Raw genomic sequence first — 20933 nt, forward strand, 5'->3', positions numbered from 1 at the left:
CAACTCAGCCTGAGGGTAACGGGTCTAGCATGTTGCTAAATACATGTCTATTTGAGCTCAACACGTAGCCAAGCCCAAGGATGTTGGGTCTAGTAGTTTGTCAGGCTCATACCCATTTGGGCTCGACACAATGCAAAACCTAGGGAAGGTGGATATGACAGCTTCTTATACTCATGCTCAAATAGATGTCGATAGGTTGAAAAGGTCACCAGACCCATGCCCCACCCATGCCCCGTTAGGCTAGGCATGTAGCCAAATCCAAGGGCAATGACTTTTGTAGTTCATTGGACCTATGCCCAATTAGACTCGGTGTGCAACCACACTCAATGATGCTAGGTTGGCAGCTGTTAGCTAATGTTTATCGACCTTCAATTCATAGCCACACCAAAGGGCAATGGAACTGGAAGCCTAGACCCGTGTCTTTGGGCAAAGTATTCTGCTAGGCCTGGAAATATTGGGTATGGACATAAGTCTCACCCATTTATCAATAAGTTATCATCTTGTTCTTTGGACCTTCTAAAAAAAAACTTAGACTTTGAAAATTATTTTTAATAATGTCAAAAATTATTAATCCATCAATATCTTTGGAATCTTCAATGTAACCATGAACTAGATGTTGATGGGATGATATTTCCAATGAAGCCAAAAATTGGAAAGGTCTTCTTAACCTTTTCTTGGCCTTAAAACTCTAGCAAAGACAAATTGGGTTTATCTTGTAATAAATGAGTTACGAGTAGCACACTTCATGTGAGGGAAAACTACCAAGGGTCCTAGAAAATCGAGGCATCATTTCTTGACATTGCATAGATAGAAAATAAATAACAATAAAGCATCCAAAATAATTTTATTTTTTAAGATAGATTTTTAGCGTAACCATTCAATTTAAAATGGTTTATATTAAAAAATAAACATTACAAAACATAATATAATCTGAATCCTTGAACTTTGAAAAAAAAACTTTTCAAATTCTTATCAAATTAATTGCTCGGTTCGGTTCTTGATCAAAGTTGGCAATAAAATATAAATTAATGTATTCATAAACTTGTCAGCTCGGATTAAGAATCCTGGAAAAAAAAAACCTTGGATCAAAGCTTAAAAAGAATTAATTATGAATAAAAATGGCATATTTAATTCATAAATTTTATTTATGATTATTAATATTGGATTTGGAGGTCGGCTTTCTACTCATGAGACCATAGACAAGATGATGAAAAGCCAGATAAATTGTCCTTCATTAAATAATAATTGTTAATTTCTCTAGAAAAAAGAAATCATATGTGAAGTCAAATTCATCCATGCCCTTTCAAGATAATCTAATTACTCTGGCCTTTTGAGGCCATAAAAATCTAATAATCCTATGAAAGACATGACAACTAATTGCGAAGAAAATAGACCTATTAGCCTTATTAATATGCCCATTGTCCCTAATATAATCTCTTAACCACATAAACATATCATTAGTCAACTGATTTTCTCACATGTCCCGCCTCATACGTGTCGTATTTGAGAGTATGGTTGTGGTTGTTTTTTTAAATTGTTTTTCACTTAAAAAAAATATGCCAATAATATATTTTTTTATTTTTTAAAAAAATATTTTTAAGATCAGCACATCAAAATGATTTAAAAACATAAAAAATATATTAATTTAAAGTAAAAAAAATTTTCATATTTCTTCAAAAAATATTTTTGAAACGCAATACCAAACATGCTTTGTTCCTCTCCCTTTTTTTTTTTTTTTTTAATTGAGTTAGTTTGCAAATTATTTTTTATTCCTATGTCTGTGGTGACCATTGACATATCTAAGGGCTTTGATAATTGGAGTATACATTGAGTTGTTCTGGAATAATTTAGATCTGCAAACCTCCTTTCAAAATTGTCAATGGCTGTCCTTGGGATTACATCGCTTTGATGGCCTCAAAATTTTTTTTGCATTCGTTCGGAGAATGATAATTATTGTTTTTAAAATATTTTTTATTTAAAAATATATTAGATAATATTTTTTATTTTTAAAAAATTTATTTCTAATATCAATCTAAAATTATAAGAAAAAGAAAATTTGTTGAAAAAAAATCAATCTTTTTTTTTAAAAACACAAAAATACTGAGTGTGACAAACATGGACAGATTTTGGTATTTTATTCTTCAAAACTTAGAATCTGTGGTGGCAACTGCCGCACTTGGTGGCAATTCTGGGTTTTCAGCTTCTGGTTTTGCCAAAAAATCAATCATTTTATTCCATTCAGACCAGGAATATAAGAAACTTCCATCACAAAAACTGGACTTCGAGCAGTTGATTAATTTTGAGTGGTTGATACTCCATATGAATTAGCACTGCCGATGGCTGGTGTATATGCAAGGTAGTATTATCCCTTCAAAAGGTTATAATAAAATTATTTTCTTAGAATATAAATATGTTTTTTTTTTTAAGTAAATAACAAAGAGGATACTTTTATGTGACACTTCAAAAACTCCTTATCCTTGATAAATTAATTCTTCTGATTTTAAAAAATAAATTAAATAATTATCCCTAGTTTTAAAAATTAATTGATTTTTGATCATACTTAATTTAATACTATCTTATTCCAAAAAATATAAAAAATATCCGGGCCTCGTCAAAAATTATTTTTAATAATGTCAAAAATTATTTATCCATCAATATCCATGGAATCTTCAATGTAACCATGAACTCAGATGCGATGGGATGATATTTCCAATGAAGCCAAAAATTGGAAAGGTCTTCTTGACCTTTTCTTAGCCTTAAAACTCTAGCAAAGACAAATTGGGTTTATCTTGTAATAAATGAGTTACGAGGAGCCCACTTCGTAGAAAATCTTAATCCCTGTATTTTGAAAAAAAAAAAAATTGCTCATTTCGAAAGAAAAAAAAAACTTGGATCATAGCATGGAAAGAATCCGATGGCCAAGATTAAACATGGCAAATTAACTTAAGAAATTCAGTTGAGATTAATTATGAATAAAATGGCATATTTAATTCATAAATTTTATTTTAAGGTTATTAATATTGGATGAGGAGGGCCGCTTTATGCTCAAGAGAATATAAGCAAGATGATGTGGGGCCCGGATTAGACATGGTAAATTGTCCTTCATTAAATTATTGTTAATTTCTCTAGCAAAAAAATCATATGTGAAGTCAAATTCATCCTTTCTCTTTCAAGATAATTTAATTACTTTGGCCGTTTGAGGCCATAAAAATCTACTAATCTTATAAAAGACAGTATAATATACTAAAACTCCTTGCATTTCACTATAGAAGTGAACACTACAATGTCATGACATTATATATATACTTTAGTCCTTAAAAATAAAAAAATTGTGAGAATTTTTTTTCAATTTTTTTTTTTATTTTCATTCTCTAATATTAAATTTATTAGGTATTTAAACTTATAATTTATTTTAATTTAGTTTTTATGAAGTTATTTTAATCTCAATTACAATATTTATCAATAAAGATGGAAAATGAACCAAATAACAAGTACCCAACACACATGCTAGTAATTATTTGTGAATATGCCTTTCTAAGCATAACATAAGAACAACCAAAACTCTAAATTTTAAAATGGAGAAAGCAATTAATTTAAGGAAAATACCCTGACGAAAAAAAAAATGCATGTTTAGCATTGTGTTAACATTTACTTTTTAAATTTTTTTTCGTCTAAAAAAATATTAGATTAATACTCTTTTATATATTTTTTAATGGTTTTGATGTGCTGATGTCAAGAATAAAAAAAATCTAAAAAATATTATTTTAATAAATTTTTTGATTGAAAAATACTTTTAAAAACAATCACCATATTACCAAACATATAATAAGTTTAGAGTTGATAGCTAGAATATCTTTATATTTGGTTGATGTCTAGGATAAAAGAGGTAAATATGGAAGGGATTTAAATGCTTTGATGGAGAGATATAGATAAGACATAAAATCAATATATTTTTGAAAGTATCTCAAGACAATATCTAAGAAAAAGAGAAACAAAACTATATATAATGCTTATAAATAAGCTTCATTGATTGGAAGGGATTTTTCTGATTATTACTATTCATAAAAAAAAAAATACATTGAACTTATAAGCACGTGAGCTTGAAGATGGCTTTAAATGGATCAAAAGTTTTAGCTTTTTAAATAAAGTGGTAATTTATTCCTAGAGCTTTTTAAGTTAAAATAAAGAACAACTAGACACATCTTAATGGGTATGGCTATGATGGCTATTTTTATTTTATCTTATTTTATTTTTTGTTGTTTGATAAATAACTAATTTATTTTCCTTACCATGATAGTCCAACAATTAAGATATGAGATGATCATTAAAGGTGTGAGGGGGAGATCTACCAAGGGTTGCTGGATCTTTCCCTGGACAAAAATAAATAAATAAATAAATAAAAATCACCAGTCTAGTTTCTTTTTTTTTGTTTAGTGAATACACAACGAAATTTTAGGAAGTGGAAAAGAAAAGAAAAGAAAAACATAAATAACGATAAATATTTCATATTAATGTAAGGAACAAATAATAATTTTTTTTCAAAAGAAATGGACAGTAAAAAATAAAAAAAAATATTTAAAAATAAAGATAGAATAATAGTGATAAACAAACCAAGTATAAAGTGATAAATATGCTAAATATAAGGAATTTAAAAAAAAAATTTATAAACTTGTAAGAAAATCCAAATTCTTTTGTACATGAGTTTTCTTTTAAAACTACATATTGTCTTGTCAACTAGTAAGACTTTTAGTTATTTTTATAACTAAAATCTTTTTTTTATATATTTTTCAGGTAAAAACACCTAAAAAACTATATATATATATGGGTGAAATCTAGAAAACAGCTCTTCTAAACAGGGAATTGGAAGTAATTGACAACCGGTGGAGCAGTTAGCCAATAGAGTAAAGCATGGACCTGTCTAACTAGATTCCTTTCAACCATTAACCATAATTCAACTTTGCCGCGGAAACGTTCGCTCCATTTATAATTTTATTTTAGAAAAAAAAAATGTATCAAATTATATGAATCACTTCTTAATGATTATATTTTTTTATTTTAATACATATCAAATAAAAAAAAATCTGTATCTTTTTAGAATTCTTTTATATCTTCAACACTCTAATCGCATCAGCTATAAAAGCAGCACAAGCAAACCGCTTCTGTGTTCACGTCTATATATAAACACAACAACTTCCATAAACAATCTCAAAACACAGAGAAGTTTCTTTGGTTTTTTTATCATGTCGTTGCTTTCAGATCTCATTAACCTTAACCTCTCAGACTCCACTGAGAAAATCATTGCTGAGTACATATGGTACTGCCTTCTTTACTCTCCTACACCCACGCACACACACTCTTCTTCTTCTTCTTTCATTTTTGTACGTGAATGTATGGATATTTGCATGTATTTATGCGTGTGATTCTGTGTTTGTGTTAAAGGGTTTGCTTTGTTTTGGCTTACTTCTTTGATTCTTTCTTGAATCCTATCTCTTCTGGAATTGTGGGATTTCTCTATTTTCTTGTTCTTGTAACTTTTCTTTTACTTTCATGAAAGATTATAGATAATTAGATATGTTTTGTAGCTTGAGTCCTTTTCTTTGGTCATTTAACTTCAGAGAAACGAATGCTTTTCGAAGAGTATCTCATTTATTTTGAAAAAAAAAAAGAAAGGCTTTACTTCTCCTTTTTGCAGTTCTTGCCATTCCCCTGCTGCTGCTGTTCATAGTTTTGGATGGTTTTGCTTTATTTTTGTGTGCTTTGCTTGTAATATTCAACAACCACGAATATAAGTAAGGTCACCAATTCGATGATCTGAAATGAACCAACAATTGTGAGTCATCTCTGCTTATTCCACGACATCATTTTCAAAGAACAGAACACAAGGCTCTGCCCTGCTTCAGCTATTTACGGTGTGATCGATTGGTGACCCAATAAGATGCTCGGTTTTGAAGAATCTTACAGTTTTTTTTTTTTTTTTTTTTTTTAACAAATAGTTTTTTAAGGATAAACTTTAGTAGTTCGAGGCAAATAGTTTTAGCCAATATTGATAATTAATTGAATTCTGTTTGTTTCTAATTAATTAATTTTTTTTCTGTTTGTATGATTAAAAAAGGGATTATTTGTGGTATCAGAATTAATGATCCCATGTTCTTGATTTTTCCTTGGAGGTTCAAGTTTTGTCAAGTTCTTATGGTAGTTAACATGGCTAAGCTCAGTTTTGATAAATCTTTGAAGTTAGAGGTTGCCTTGTTCTGTAACCAAGCAAGCTAGTAATCAATGATTTGTTCAATTCTTGAACAGGATTGGTGGATCTGGATTGGATATAAGGAGCAAAGCAAGGGTATATAACTTTGTGCTTCGAAGGTTTTGTATGTGTTGTTCTTGTTCAAGCTAATAAAATTGGTTTTTTCGATTTTATGGACAGACTCTTTCCGGCCCAGTTAGTGATCCTGCAAAACTTCCCAAATGGAACTATGATGGTTCCAGCACAGGCCAGGCTCCTGGAGAAGACAGTGAAGTGATCCTATAGTAAGCTTTTATTTGCTTCTCTTTTTACTAATGGTGGACCCCCTTGTTCTTTTGATTTTGTTAATTTTCAAATATTTCTGAACTTATTCCTTGAAACAGTCCACAAGCTATTTTCAGAGATCCATTTAGGAGGGGCAATAACATCCTCGTAAGCTCAATACCTTCCACTATATCTTCTCACTTGATGTAGCCACCATAGCTTGAAGTCATTTTCTCTGACATTGATGGTGATTCTTTAGGTCATATGTGACGCTTATACTCCTGCTGGCGAGCCAATTCCGACAAATAAGAGATGTGGTGCTGCTAAGATATTTAGCCATCCTAATGTTGTTGCTGAGAAGCCCTGGTATTTTTTTTTCTATCCTAATCCACCCTTAATTTGTTCATTCTTTTTCTTTATTAGAATACCTACTGTGTGATTTTACAATTACGATCAACTTGAAACATGATATATAACCAGGTATGGCCTTGAGCAAGAATACACCTTGTTGCAGAAAGATGTTAAATGGCCACTTGGGTGGCCGATTGGTGGTTATCCTGGCCCTCAGGGACCATACTACTGTGGTGCTGGTGTTGACAAAGCCTTCGGCCGTGACATTGTCGATGCGCATTACAAGGCATGTCTGTATGCAGGCATTAACATTAGCGGCATCAATGGAGAAGTGATGCCAGGCCAAGTAAAATCAAAGAACTTGCCCCCCCTCTACTTATTTGATCTTTCTAAATTCTAATTTAGAACATTTGTGGTCTTGTTATGTTTCGCAACGTTAAATCATTTTCATTTTCACGTAGTGGGAGTTTCAAGTTGGACCTTCAGTCGGTATCTCCGCCGGAGATGAATTATGGGCTGCTCGGTATATTCTGGAGGTAGTTTTAGTTTACCGATTACAGAAGACAGTACTAGGACTCCAATTTATATTATTTTCTCAGGTCTATATTTATGTTAACAGAGGATTACTGAGGTTGCTGGAGTTGTACTTTCATTTGATCCCAAGCCAATTCAGGTCAATTTTTGTTCCATTTTCTTACTTAGCCCTTATCGAAGCTCTATCTTTTGGTAGCTTTTATCGTTTAAGCTCTAACGAAAAAGGACTTCTATCTTGCCAGGGCGATTGGAATGGAGCCGGGGCACACACAAATTACAGGTACAATTTTGCATCACTGGTTGAAGCTTCAGTTTTTTGCTTGCTCTTTAATTGTTTTGGTCTCATACTTGAAAATCCTTCACATTTTCAGTACCGCGTCTATGAGAAATGAAGGAGGCTATGAAATCATCAAGAAAGCAATTGCAAAGCTTGGTCTGAGGCATAAAGAACACATTGCAGCTTATGGAGAAGGAAATGAGCGGAGACTCACCGGCCGACACGAAACGGCTGACATTAATACCTTCAAATGGGTAAGAGGAAGAAGAAACAATTTCCTTGTTGCCTGGTTTCTTTTTATAAGATGTCTAACATCAATTTCATCACATCTTGTCCGGCTGACAGGGCGTGGCTGATCGTGGAGCTTCTATTCGTGTTGGTCGCGACACAGAGAAAGAAGGAAAGGGGTATTTTGAGGATCGAAGGCCTGCTTCGAACATGGATCCATATGTTGTTACTTCCATGATTGCAGAAACCACCATCCTGTGGAAGCCATAAGAACATCAAAAGGCCCCTCTTAGACAGAACAGTGTCGGTGGTATTCTTTGCAAGGGACCATGGAAAGATTTGTGTCAGGGAGATGGTTGTCTTTCAATTTGTTTGCCTTTGTCTTTGTCTTTGAGGCAGCAAGCGAGTTCATTGCTTTGCTTGCATGTCTTGTAATATTGCATTGATCACAAGTGATTTATAGGGCCTAGAAAGGGGTTAAAAAGGTTCTTGCTTTGATGTAATGCCGATCACATCTCAAGATGTTATCAGATTTTATCTAATCTAAATAAAACTCTTGCTGGTTGATGAAGCATTGAATGTCTTCTAGATCACTACACTTTGAAAAGATGCTATGATGCACACGTTTCATAACTATAACTTCCCAATTATTCAATTTAAGCAATAATTATTGTTCAAGGAGCATTGACCTTATGGTCCTTTGTATATTCAGCTCAATTTTTTGAAAGTAGATAATTATGGCATTATGTAATTTATCCGCAAGTCTTCTAAATCTCAATTAATATTTTAAATTTGCAATCCATGATTACACACCCGACTTTACTAGAAAAGCTCAATTCTTAACTATTTTAATGTTAAATGATAGAATTAAAAAAAAATGATAGAATTAAAAAAAATCAAATTAAAAAATTTATCAAAGCAATAAAAAGAATGAGCATGATTATATATATAAAAAAAGAAAATGAAGGAAAGTGAAATTAAAAAAAAAACAAATAAAAAACATAAATTAAAAGGATGGGGATCAAATCTAATTGACTAAAAAATTGAAGGAGAGTGAAATTAAAAAAATAAAAATAAATTCAAATAAGAAAGAGGAATAAAACAAAGAAGGGATGAAACCAAAAGAAAACAAACTTGAAGGTTTGATTTGCAAATTTGAAGGGTTTTACATAAATTTCTAGGTGGAAAGAAAAATAACAGGTAAAAAACAAGGTTGTTGTTGCAGCACACGAGATTCATTGACTACACATGTCACGCAAAAAGAAAAAAGATATCGAGATAAATTGATCAACGTGATGGGAAAATGGTATTAACTACTCGCATAAGCTATATGTGTTATCAACTTTTTTTTTTTATTTATAAAAAATACCACAAGATCAAAAACTTATTAAAGAAAAATCATTATAAAATGATGAATAAGCCTCTATGATCAAACTTTTGAAAATTTAATTCCAATAACAAGAAAAGTATTACACTATAGCAAAAAAATATATGAAATATAAAAAAAACTCATAGACCATTGTAAATTTTTATTTTCTTTGCAAGGATAATTTTTTTTATTAAAGGACGGAGATGCTCTTAAACAATTCTAGAATAACAAATAAATCAAGTGTAAATATACCCCTTGACTATATAAGAGAGCTATATGAATATTTCGCCTAATTAATGAAACCGGGAAGCTTTTAATACTAATATTTTTATAGAATGTTTGGCATTTTGTAATCATAACTGTAAAACATGTTAAATTAAAACTCATCAATTTACAGGGAGATGGTTCTCGATACAGGAGACAAAGCAAGAAAGAAGATACGAAGCTAGCTCTTAACCAGTGCCAAGAGATATAAATAATTAAAAAAAGAAGAAATTGTTTGATTAAAAAAATAAAGATAAAAATACAAAATAAATTTATATTTGTAAGAATGTTATAGTAAATTTTTATATTTTTAAAATAAAAGATATAAAAGGAATATGTCTGCATATATAATATTTATTATTTATTATTTTTTAAATATAATAGTAAAATATTCTTAATTTTAAAATTATTCAACTAAAATATACAAAGGGTAAAAATAGTTGTCTCGCCAGGTTCATCAAGATTTTATAATAAAGGCTATTATAATATTATTAATCTTAACACTCAATATAAACCAAAATAAAAAAATATCTAATTATTTTTTAAAATATATAAGTTTGATAATAATGCATGTTAAAGGTAAAATATATATATTTTAATATATTTTATTATGTCTTATACACTATTATCAAACATAATTTTATCTCTGTTTTTTTTGTGTCCTGTCTCTAATGACTTAACAGACCAGCAATATTATTCACCGACCACCGTTTGAATCCTATTTATCCTTGCCATTACTTTTATCATTACATATGTGAAGAAATTCTTACAGTTAATAAGAGTGGTTAGTAGGGGATAATAATGAATTAATTCACGATTATGCTTGGGACATATAGAACAATGTCTTCCCCAAAGTTTGAATAATTCACGTTTTAGTCCTAAAACTTTTAATTTTTTTTATCAACTTAAGTTTTGTTTTATACAATATATATATTTTCCAATCCCAAAAATTCTGTTGTCTTGAAAATCTTGAACCATCTGATTAATGGGCCCACCAAGGGAACCCACCAAATAATTCACCATTCGTGGGCTACTCGTTCAGGGAATGTACTAGAGAATTTAGCCTGTTTCGGCCCAAAAACCTTGAGTCTAAATAGTCGGCCCATCAAAACTCTTTTTGAAAAAGCTCCCGCTCGAATTCAAAAAAATTCCCAAAATCAAAATTGAAAACCCTAAATCCCCAAAATTAAACATTTCTTCTCTCTGCTAAGAAAACAAATGACCAGAGAAATGGATGCCACAGAGAAACTGATTCAAAAAATCTCAAAAATTCTTGAAGAAACAAAAACGTCAAATGCTACACACATCAGAAAACTAAAAGATCTGTCTTTACTCTTATTTTCGAAAAGATCCCCGAATCAGAGTCCCCAAATCCCTAATTCTTTTCAATTCGCTTCTGCCTTTTGCAAATCCCTAACTCCTCTTTTCCTCTTCCAACGACGGTCTGCCTCTGCTGAGCGTGTTGTTAAGTTTGTCTCTGTCTTTGCCGCCTCCACTACGGCGCGTGATGGGAAAGAGAATGAGGGGGCGGGTGCTGCTGTTGATGGGTTTCTGGAGGAGTTCCTTAGGTTTTTGATGACTGCGAGTTTGGCTGCTAATAAGAGTGTTAGATTTCGAGCTTGTCAAATTATCTCTGAGGTATTTTTCTCAAATTTTTAGGGTTTTTACTTGTTTTACTATTGATAAAATTGTGGATTTTAATAGGTATCAATGAATTTAAACCTTAATAATAATTTTAAAAATCGAATTATAATTCTAAAATCTGAAACACTGCTTGTTAGTAAATATTTTAATGAATTAAAATGTGAGTTTTGCAGTATAATTTTGAGTTTTGTCTATACTCGTTTATAGGTTTTGAACACGGCTCGTTTTTCTAGATATGCTTATGAATAAAATTCTAGTTTAGATTTTAGACTCTGGGACCCGGAGTTTTGACTCTTGTAGGAAAACTGTTGCATTGCTTTCTTCTTTCTGTTTATGGTATTTTTGCTTTTTTTGTAGATTATATTGAGACTGCCAGATGATGCGGAGGTAAGCAATGAGCTCTGGGATGAGGTTATAGAATCCATGAAGCTAAGAGTTGCAGACAAAGTTCCAGCTATTCGCACATTTGCAGTTAGAGCTCTTTCACGCTTTGTAAATGATACTGAGAATAGTGATATTCTGGATTTGTTTCTTGAAGTGCTTCCCTTGGAGCAGAATGCAGTGAGTGTCCTAATTGCTTCAAATGAATATGATTTGTTGGTGTAACTTCAAATGGAGATTTGGATGCATGTTTAGTGTTTTGTTAGAGAGTAAGGATCAAGAGAGCTGTTACATGCTTATGAATTGGTGTGTTTAAAAGGGAGATACAAAGTCATGTGAGGATAGGAGGCATTCCAATGGTGATGGTTCATTCGCAGATACTTGCTGAAAAATTTCTCACCTGTTTTTGTGTTGGAGAACAGAAGTGACTGCCTTCATTTACTTTATGTGAAGGGGAAGATATCATGAGCACGGTCCTTTTTTGAACGCATGAACTTGAAAACACACTCACATATATAATATAGATTTGGATGTCCAATACAGACGACATATAATTGCCAATATAAGGACTGTTACTCTTTTGAACCCATTTCATTACCATAACATGTCAGTTGTTCCATGTTGGTTGATGGTTATTTGATTCAGAAAAGAAATGCTTGAATATTTCTCATCATATTAGAAATTTGATGAACTCATTAAATTTATATTTTATCCCTTACCTATAGTTTTTTTACAATTATGAACAACACTGTTATATTGAAGGGCTAGCTTTCATATTATAAAGTGAATTAAACAATGCGGAAAAATCTACTGTATCTTTTATAATACTTGTCATACAGCACTTCATATATTGTGTTGGACATAAAAAGATGAACAACTCAATGGAGAAAAAAGCTGTGAGATTATTATAGTGATTTGGATATCAGAAGTTTGTCCATTGTATGCTTACCTGAGGCATATTTGCAGGAGGTTCGTAAAACAATTGTATTAGCTTTGCCACCTTCCAATGCAACCTCACCAGCAATCATTGATTGCACCCTGGATATGAGCGAGTCAGTCCGCAAAGCTGCATTCTGTGTTCTAGCAAATAAATTTCCTCTTCAAAGTCTCAGGTAATTGATGTTGTCATTTCAGAACTGTTATGTAATTTTGCCTTTCGCTTTAATCTATTGGAGACTTTTTCTTTGCTCTCATATATAAAGATACATCTTCAAATTACCTTTTTTGAATTGCATATGTTCCATTGAGTCTCTGGGGAAATTATGTGCTTTAATGTCTGGTTGTAACTTAGTGATCATGCATCTAATATTTCTCATCAGGCTTCTCTTTTTATTGGTTTGATAGCATAAAGCTCAGGACAGTAATTCTACAGAGAGGACTTGCTGATCGTTCTGCAGCTGTTGCAAAAGAATGTTTAAAGTTGATGAGAGATGAATGGCTTTCTAAGTGCTGCAATGATGATCCCATTGAACTTCTTAAGTATCTTGATGTTGAAACCTATGAATTGGTTGGGGAATCTGTGATGGAGGCTCTATTAAAAGATGGATTAATAAAATTACATGGCGATCAGAGTATCCGGCAGTACATATTATCAACCTTTGGTGAAAATGGAGGTTGGTAGATCTTTTCAATAAATTTGTCATATTGTAGCCCTTTGTTTTATCACTCTTATTTTCCAGTTATTAATTTTTTTTCCTTTCACATTTTTCAATTCCCATATATCCATGGAGTGACTGTTGCTGCTTGTAGCATGAGTTTTGATAAAAAAAGCCAGTTAGCATACATATTTGCTAGATGGAGCATGGTTTAAGAATGATATTTAATTCCCCGGTTCCCTACACTTATCAAGTTTTTGGTAGCTTTCAAGGGAGAACACAATTTGATGTGTTTGCCTGTCAGATTTCTCCAAATTGGGTCTTTAAGGATGGAAAGAAGAAAATTTGCTTCTTTGTTGATATTACTAACGACCATGCATGTTCTGTTGTAGGCATATTTTTTAATGACCTGTTTAATTTCTTTTGGTTATGCTTGTAATCAAGCTATCAAACTAAAACCTTTTTGAAATTAAAGATGACTCTAGAGACATGAGTTCAGATTTCCACAAGCGCTTCAACATTCTCCACTTGATGAAAGCGAGATATAGAAATAGAATAAGTGCTTCCTTTTTTCTGTGACATTGGGTTTATATGATGGAAGCATAGCTTTTCCATCTTTATTTATCCTTCTCCAAGCAAATTGCACTAAATCTAATTTTTTAGTTGTTATCTCTTGTTGTACTCATCAAATGTTTGAAGAAACAACATATTCATTGTATCCCTGGCATTCATAGACTTGAACTAAATTATAAAAATTTCTATGTAGAATCAATTACTAATGACCACTCAACATGCCTAATTCATGTTTCCCCTTTTATCTTCTTGTGTGCCTCTGAATATCGGTTCTCTAACTTTTCAGTGCATCAAAACTAGTGTGCCATAAGAGGCCTTGATAGTTGAGTATTTTATACCTTCTGCAAGACAAATCTATTTAGCCTGTTCAGGGTTGATCGCTTGATATTTTATGTGGTTAACTTGCTATTTGTTGTATCCTTAAGGTTTCCTGTTTTGATGACAGAGGAACCTGAAAACTGCTCTGCAAGCATCCAGCTAATGGAACCAGAGTTTGCTCTTTATTGGAAAACTGTGTGCAGGCACTTGCAGACAGAAGCACAGGCAAACTTTTTTCACTTATACTTTGTTTCGTTTTCTTTTGGCATGGGCTGTTGAATTTTTTACTTGTTTTATTTGTTTATGAAGGGAGGAAGAGAGTAAGCATAGTGAAATATATTTGAGTTTTTTCCAAGGAAAGCATTTACCTTACATCATAGCAGTTATTTTATTTCCTCTCTCAATCTTATTGAGAAATGAGATTATCACGTCTTCAAAGTTAATTTTTCTGAGCATAATCAATAGGTAATTGACTTGTTTGTTTTCAATGAGCTATCAAGCTGAATTATTTTCTTCATGGAACTGTTGTGTGTACGAGTTTTCTTAAGTTTTATAACTTGTTTAATCTTCAGAGTTCCCAGAAGATCCCAGCACCCTTAAAGGCTGTGGTTATTCAATGGAATCCCTACTTGATGTTTAAGGAGAAAGTTATTTTCCAAAAGCTGCTAGATCACCTGTTCTTATTCTGACTATTTACTTGTAAAATGCACCAGATATCAAGCTGCCAAATCCAAATCACTCTGGTTATATTTTGTGTAGATTTCTTGTCAAAGCAGACATCTCAACTCCCATCATAATATAGTTGTGGGTGTCTGCTGATTCCTATAGTCCCTTAGAATGGTTGGGAAGGGGCAGGGATGGATTTCGTTTGATCCTAGGTTTTAGTAATGCAAATGCCTCTTTCTTTGCTTTGTTTTTAAAGGACATGAAGTTGTAATGTGCATTCTGTTAAAGCTCATTCCCTATTTCCTTGATATACATGGTTGCACAGCTGTCCTTTTATCTATAACTAATAATCTTTTGATGCTCTTTAGACTTGAAAGTTAATTCAGATAAATTCTTCAAATGAATTGTTTGGAGGTAACATCTTGCCAAGAACAAAAAACTTACACTAATGCTAGTGTAGAAGAATTAATCATTTTAACAGGATATGAATTTTTCGAGAACAATATAACTTTTGGTTTTTCAGGTTGATCCTTCACGTTATGTTCTTCTGGGAAAGTTATTGTTGATTTTAGATCCATGCACTCTGATCATAAAGTGTCTTTGAACAGGCAAAGGGCTCTGATGCTGCAACTACAATGGGCACTGAAGCTGCAGTGTATGCAGCTGAAGCTTCAGACAACAATGATCTTCTCGAGAGGATTCTTCCTGCAACAGTTTCAGATTATGTAGTTTTGGTCGGAGCTCATATAGATGCTGGTGGGTGACATTAGATGATTGGAATGTGTTATCCTAGTATATATTCTAATTTGACCTTGATGTTTTCAGGACCAAATTATCGTTTTGCATCTCGGCAGCTACTACTGCTTGGTGCAATGCTTGATTTTTCTGACTCTACAAGCAGGAAGGTTGCTAGTGTATTTGTACAAGACCTATTGCACAGGCCCTTAGATCATGAAGTGGATGATGAAGGGAACAAGGTTATCATAGGAGATGGAATAAACCTTGGTGGTGACAAAGAATGGGCTGGTGCAGTGTCCAGTTTGGCAAAGAAAGTCCATGCTGCTGCTGGTGAATTTGAAAAAGTTTTTCTTGCAGTTGTAGAAGAACTTGCCACGCCCTGTAGGGAGAGAACAGCAGACTTCATGCAGTGGATGCACAGCCTTGCTGTTACTGGTCTTCTTTTGGAAAATGCAAAATCATTGTACTGGCTTCAAGGGAAGGCTATTGAGCCTATTGAATTACTGCAGTCATTACTGCTTCCTGGGGTAAGAAGAAAGCTGCACTTCATGGATTTTCCCTTTGCTTTAACCTAGTCATGCCTACATTTTTTTTTTGATTTGGCCTCATTTTGTATAAAAATTCCATGCTTTATGTGTTCATTACTGCAGCAATTAATGTATCATTTCTCAACATGCTATTTTTTTCCAGACGATATTAACTACTGGTATGAATGATGACTTCAGGCAAAGCATGCTCACTTGGATGTGCAGAGGGTTGCTATCAGGTGTCTTGGCCTTTTTGGCTTATTAGAGAAAAAGCCAAGTGAAGAACTATTGAAGCAGTTGAGGCTTTCTTTTGCTAAGGGCCCTGCTCCAGTTAGCATAATGGCGTGCAAGGCTTTAATTGATCTTGTCATGTGGCACGGTCCTCAGGAAGTTGACAGGGTGATTGGACTAGATCATTCATCCAATTTTCAGGGTGACAAGATGGCAGTTGATCTTGTGGACTTTTCTAAGGCTGATGACAATTTGAATGTTGAATTGCTCGACCTCTTATATGCTGGCTTTGATAGAAATAATTGGGGAGATGTCGAAACTGAAGAAAATGAGACAGTGCAAGCTGCTCTTGGTGAAGGTTTTGCTAAGATTCTTCTCCTTAGTGAGAATTATCCAAGCATACCAGCTGCTTTACACCCTTTGCACTTAGCAAAGCTCATTAAATTGTATTTCAGTAATGAAACAAAAGACCTGCAGAGGTGGACTGTGCTGTACCTGTTTTCTCATTCATTATTGTCCTCTATAAGAATGGTCATCTAACTTTGTTTCTTGCTATCTTGTTTGCAGGTTGAAACAATGTTTATCCGTGTTCTTTGAGCATTACCCATCACTATCAGCAAATCATAAGGCAAGCCTCCGAGATTTGATATGTTTTATGCACACTTCAGGATAGTTATATTTATCTCTTGTTTTGTGTATGCCTGTTAGATTTATAACAATTTTGAGTACGTAAATGCAGAAGCATTTGTCAAAGGCGTTCATTCTAGTGATGCGTACTATGTGGCCAGGCATCTATGGAAATGCTGGAGGTTCTGCAGTAGTGGTGTCTAATATGCGTAAGCGTGCAGTCCAAGCATCACGATTTATGTTGCAGATGATGCAGGCCCCCTTGTATGCTAAACCAACTGAAAATGGGGGTGAGAATTGTAGCACGCAACCAACTGAAACTGTAGATGGCTCTTTGCAACCTTCATTTGAATGTTCAGATGAGGGACTTGGTATTCGCATTGCTGCAGAGGTGACCTTTTACAACCAAAGCTTTAATTGTTATATAACAGTATTTCTGAAAAGGCTTAGCGGTCAATTTTTAGCTGTGCTATTTTAGTCCTGATGCTGCGTTAGGAAAGTATTTGCTCAAATTCATACATGTTTATTTTCTTAGCACTATTGTTAAGTCATACATGACAAGGATTTTTATATCCAGGAAGATCCTATCATAGCTAGTGCTCCAAGTTGCATTGGTCCTCTAAGTTATATGTATGTTTAGGAACCTGTTTCTTGTGAGACATCTTATACTTTGTTATGGAAAATGGAAAAGTGCTGTATTTAAATACCTGAATAAGGAGTAGCTAAGCTCCACTGATGACCATAGAAAACTGAAGAACCCTTAGGAAGCATAGAGCAAAAGCATATTTCAAATGAAAGGAGAACTAACCAACGATACAGGACTCCTTGAGTTGTAAACATAGAGTACTTTGGTTCCTGGAAAAAGACCCCTCCACAGCTCATGTCAGAGTGCTATAACATAATCACCATCCCCTTAAAACTGCTTATCTGCTCCAAACAAGGAAATGTTTACTCATATTGCAGCAAATCATGTGTACCTTTTTTTTCTCAATTTAAAAGTTTTTCCTACCTGGAAAGGAAAATAGAAATCGAATACAGTAAGTGTTCTATATTTTGCTTATTATATCAGCATCCTTGGTTCTGTGTTCCTTGATTTCAGGTTCAGTAGTTAGTATATGTGCACTGCTCACTACAGTTGACAACCCTGCTTCTGATTAATATTGCTTCAAACCTTTTCTTTTATATCGAACTTCTTCATTTGTTACTTCTGTGCTTCTTTCAGGTGGCAAGCTTCACTACAAAGAAGACACCAGCTGAGAGGTCATATGTTTCAGCATTATGTAGAATACTTGTCTTGCTCCATTTTCGGGTATCGGAACAAGGTGCAATAAAATTAATGAGGAAACTCTTGAATCGTGTGGCTGAAAATGTATCGACAGAGAAAGACCTTGTAAAGGAGCTGAAACAGATGGCTGAACGTCTCAAGTCAGTGGATAAGCAACCAGAAGAGGAGCTATTGGGGGATCAAGCAAAACTTATTTTGGGTAAATTCCTTCTTTTCCTAGGAAATTCCTGAAAGATCTGCGTCTTTAATGACAGTTTGCTAGATATTTTAATTACATAGGTTACGAAAAAATTTGAAAAAAAGAAATGCCAAGAAGCTGAAGCATAAGATTGTACTCATATATTATAAATCACAAACGCATCTGGAAAGAAGGATTAGTCGCTTTACAGTGTGATCTTTCTGTGCTGGTTAATAGATTTCATATATCAATAGCAAATCAGATATTGAGGTTTCTAGGCCAAATTGAATTGTTATTCTGATATACTGAATGGATTCCTGACGACACTATAAAGTTTTTGCATGTATAAGTTGATTTAGTGCCTAATCCATGGAAAGCAATCACCAATTTAGTTTTAAAAGTAGTTTTGATGATTCAGTCCACTTCCTCGTCTTTTCCCGAGCTGACTTTCGTCATCTATTGCAGGGAAACTGGAAGTCTATATCAACTTGGATGTTGATAGCCCTGCTGCAATGCCACAAACACCAGCCCCTCCGCAATCAACTAGACCATCACGTACTAGGAGACAGGCCAGGCATGAAGACTCTTCTGATGAAGAAGCCTCACCAACCACTGTTGTTCAGACTGCCCCTCGTACTATAGGTAGCCGCTCACAAAGGGCTAGCAAGACTGCAGCCCTGTCCAAGATGACAGCTAATGTAGCTGCTAGGATTGTTGAAATTGATGATGAAGAGGAAGGAGGCTCTGACATGACTTCAGAAGAAGATTCTGACGACTCTTGTTCATCATGCTGAATGAGCATTTTGCAGATTTTCCTTGCAAATATTGTGCTTTCTCAGCACTATTATCTGTTGTATTCTTGTAGAGAAAAGGTCCATATATATATTTTTTTTGTAATGTGCATTTTGGTTTGGAGGGCTGGACTTGGAAATTCTGCCAGTGAAATCAGCTCTAAACTACCTGTATGAATCCGAATTCATCTATGAGATCGACTCAAATTTTCTGAAATCAATATAATCATAGCTCATTGTATATCTCTGTACATATGATCAGTTTGGTGCAAGGAATTGTGAGCCAACTTTTGCATGCTTGCACTGTCATCATTTTAGATTTGTTACCTTTTTTGAATCCATCTGTAAAAGGGAAATTTGAAACCACAATCAGATGTTGCAAGCCATAAGGACAAGTTAAAAGGCAGATAATCTTGTAGCTGACAATCCGAGAAGTTCCTATAAAGCAATGAAAACAAGCCTTATTTTCCTGACTTCTGAGTTTATTTTGAACTATTTATTTATTAAAACAATGTTATTTTATGTTTTTAATAAAGATTTCATAGTTTATATTAATCCGCTAACCCAACGGCCAACACATGAATTGGGTTTGGAGCTGAGTCGATTCCGGGTTGGTTTCTACTTCCACCAACTCACTTAAAAAACTCAACCCTATATTGAATACAACATGCCATTTGGGACCATCCATCCATCTACCGGATAAAACAAAGAGGAAAAACACAACCCTTCACGTATATGAAGGTCTTGGAAGAGTCAGAAAAAATGGCGTCAGAATTTATTGCAATTAATGGAGATGAAAGGGAAAGGCAAGTTGCCATTAAAATTTCTCAGTGGAGACCCACCGAAAGGATGACAAGCACGTCATCATCGGCTCTCACAGGCCACAAGAGCAATCCCACAATCTTCTCTCGTCGTCTCCTCTCGTTGTGTCCATTCATCCATTTCCAATCAAGGCATTCTTGACCTCTAGAAAGTAGAACTCACCTTGCTTGCGTGCGATCCCATGTTCTCCTGGCCACGCATGTTCAGTGCTTATCTTTTTAAATACGAAATATGAAGTGAGTGACTCACTGACTTGTAGTACTTATAGGCTCATAGGCCACCGGCCTCTGTGTCCATTAGCCGAGTTTACGCAGATCTATTCATTTATTGGACTGAAACATATTTATTGCAAGTGATGGTGAGATTTGTGATTCGAGCATGGTCAAGGTTTGTTTTTGTATTTTAAGTTGTTTTTTTAAGTGTTTTTTTATTTATAAAATATTATTAAATTAATATTTTTAAATTTTTTTCTTATTATTTTAATGTATTAATATTAAAATAAAAAAAATTATTTTAATCTATTTCAATTAAAAAATATTTTTGTAAAAACACTCCCCTTTCCAAGGACACAAAGTTAAGGATATAGATGTGACTATAAATGTAGGTATCATAGTAGAGAAGAACATTTGATAAAATATATGATAAAAAATGTATGTACGTCAATGTATTCAAAATTATTGGATAAATAATATAGAAAGTTATCAGAACAGATGGAAAGTTCTAGAAAACTTTTGAACTTTTTGTTATAAAATATAACTTTAATATTTAGGTAGTTAAAAAAAACTTTATTTTATATCATAAAAGTAAGATGTATTTTTTTTTTTATAATATAAGAGATATTATATTAATAAATTTGAATGCTGAAAGAAAGATACAAGGAAAAACCAACACACATATATATATATATATATGGCAACACTTGACATTTGATTTCATGTAACATATACAATTTTTTAATTTTGAAATTAATTAGTTTAAGTTAGTTAATTAATTATGCATGACACCTTGTTAAATTTTGAATTAATT

General features: G+C 33.3%; 2 protein-coding genes across 2 annotated transcripts; both read left to right on the forward strand.

Moving 5' to 3' along the window:
* The first annotated feature begins 5149 nt into the window (after positions 1–5149).
* Positions 5150–8472, forward strand: LOC118049445 (glutamine synthetase nodule isozyme). Its single transcript, XM_035059443.2, has 11 exons — positions 5150–5314; positions 6301–6340; positions 6425–6528; positions 6628–6676; positions 6768–6874; positions 6989–7205; positions 7321–7395; positions 7479–7532; positions 7636–7673; positions 7765–7924; positions 8016–8472. The coding sequence occupies exons 1-11, from the start codon at positions 5241–5243 to the stop codon at positions 8166–8168; spliced, it is 1071 nt and encodes a 356-aa protein (XP_034915334.1). The 5' UTR covers positions 5150–5240; the 3' UTR covers positions 8169–8472.
* A 2216-nt stretch (positions 8473–10688) lies between these two features.
* LOC118049164 (uncharacterized) lies at positions 10689–19336 on the forward strand. Its single transcript, XM_035059091.2, has 12 exons — positions 10689–11169; positions 11533–11736; positions 12523–12668; positions 12901–13169; positions 14170–14267; positions 15317–15464; positions 15534–15973; positions 16172–16683; positions 16772–16832; positions 16944–17222; positions 18054–18315; positions 18760–19336. The coding sequence occupies exons 1-12, from the start codon at positions 10750–10752 to the stop codon at positions 19086–19088; spliced, it is 3168 nt and encodes a 1055-aa protein (XP_034914982.1). The 5' UTR covers positions 10689–10749; the 3' UTR covers positions 19089–19336.
* Positions 19337–20933: the final 1597 nt, after the last annotated feature.

The sequence above is a fragment of the Populus alba genome, chromosome 4, assembly GCF_005239225.2.
Source record: "Populus alba chromosome 4, ASM523922v2, whole genome shotgun sequence".
Classification (NCBI taxonomy): Eukaryota; Viridiplantae; Streptophyta; class Magnoliopsida; order Malpighiales; family Salicaceae; genus Populus; species Populus alba.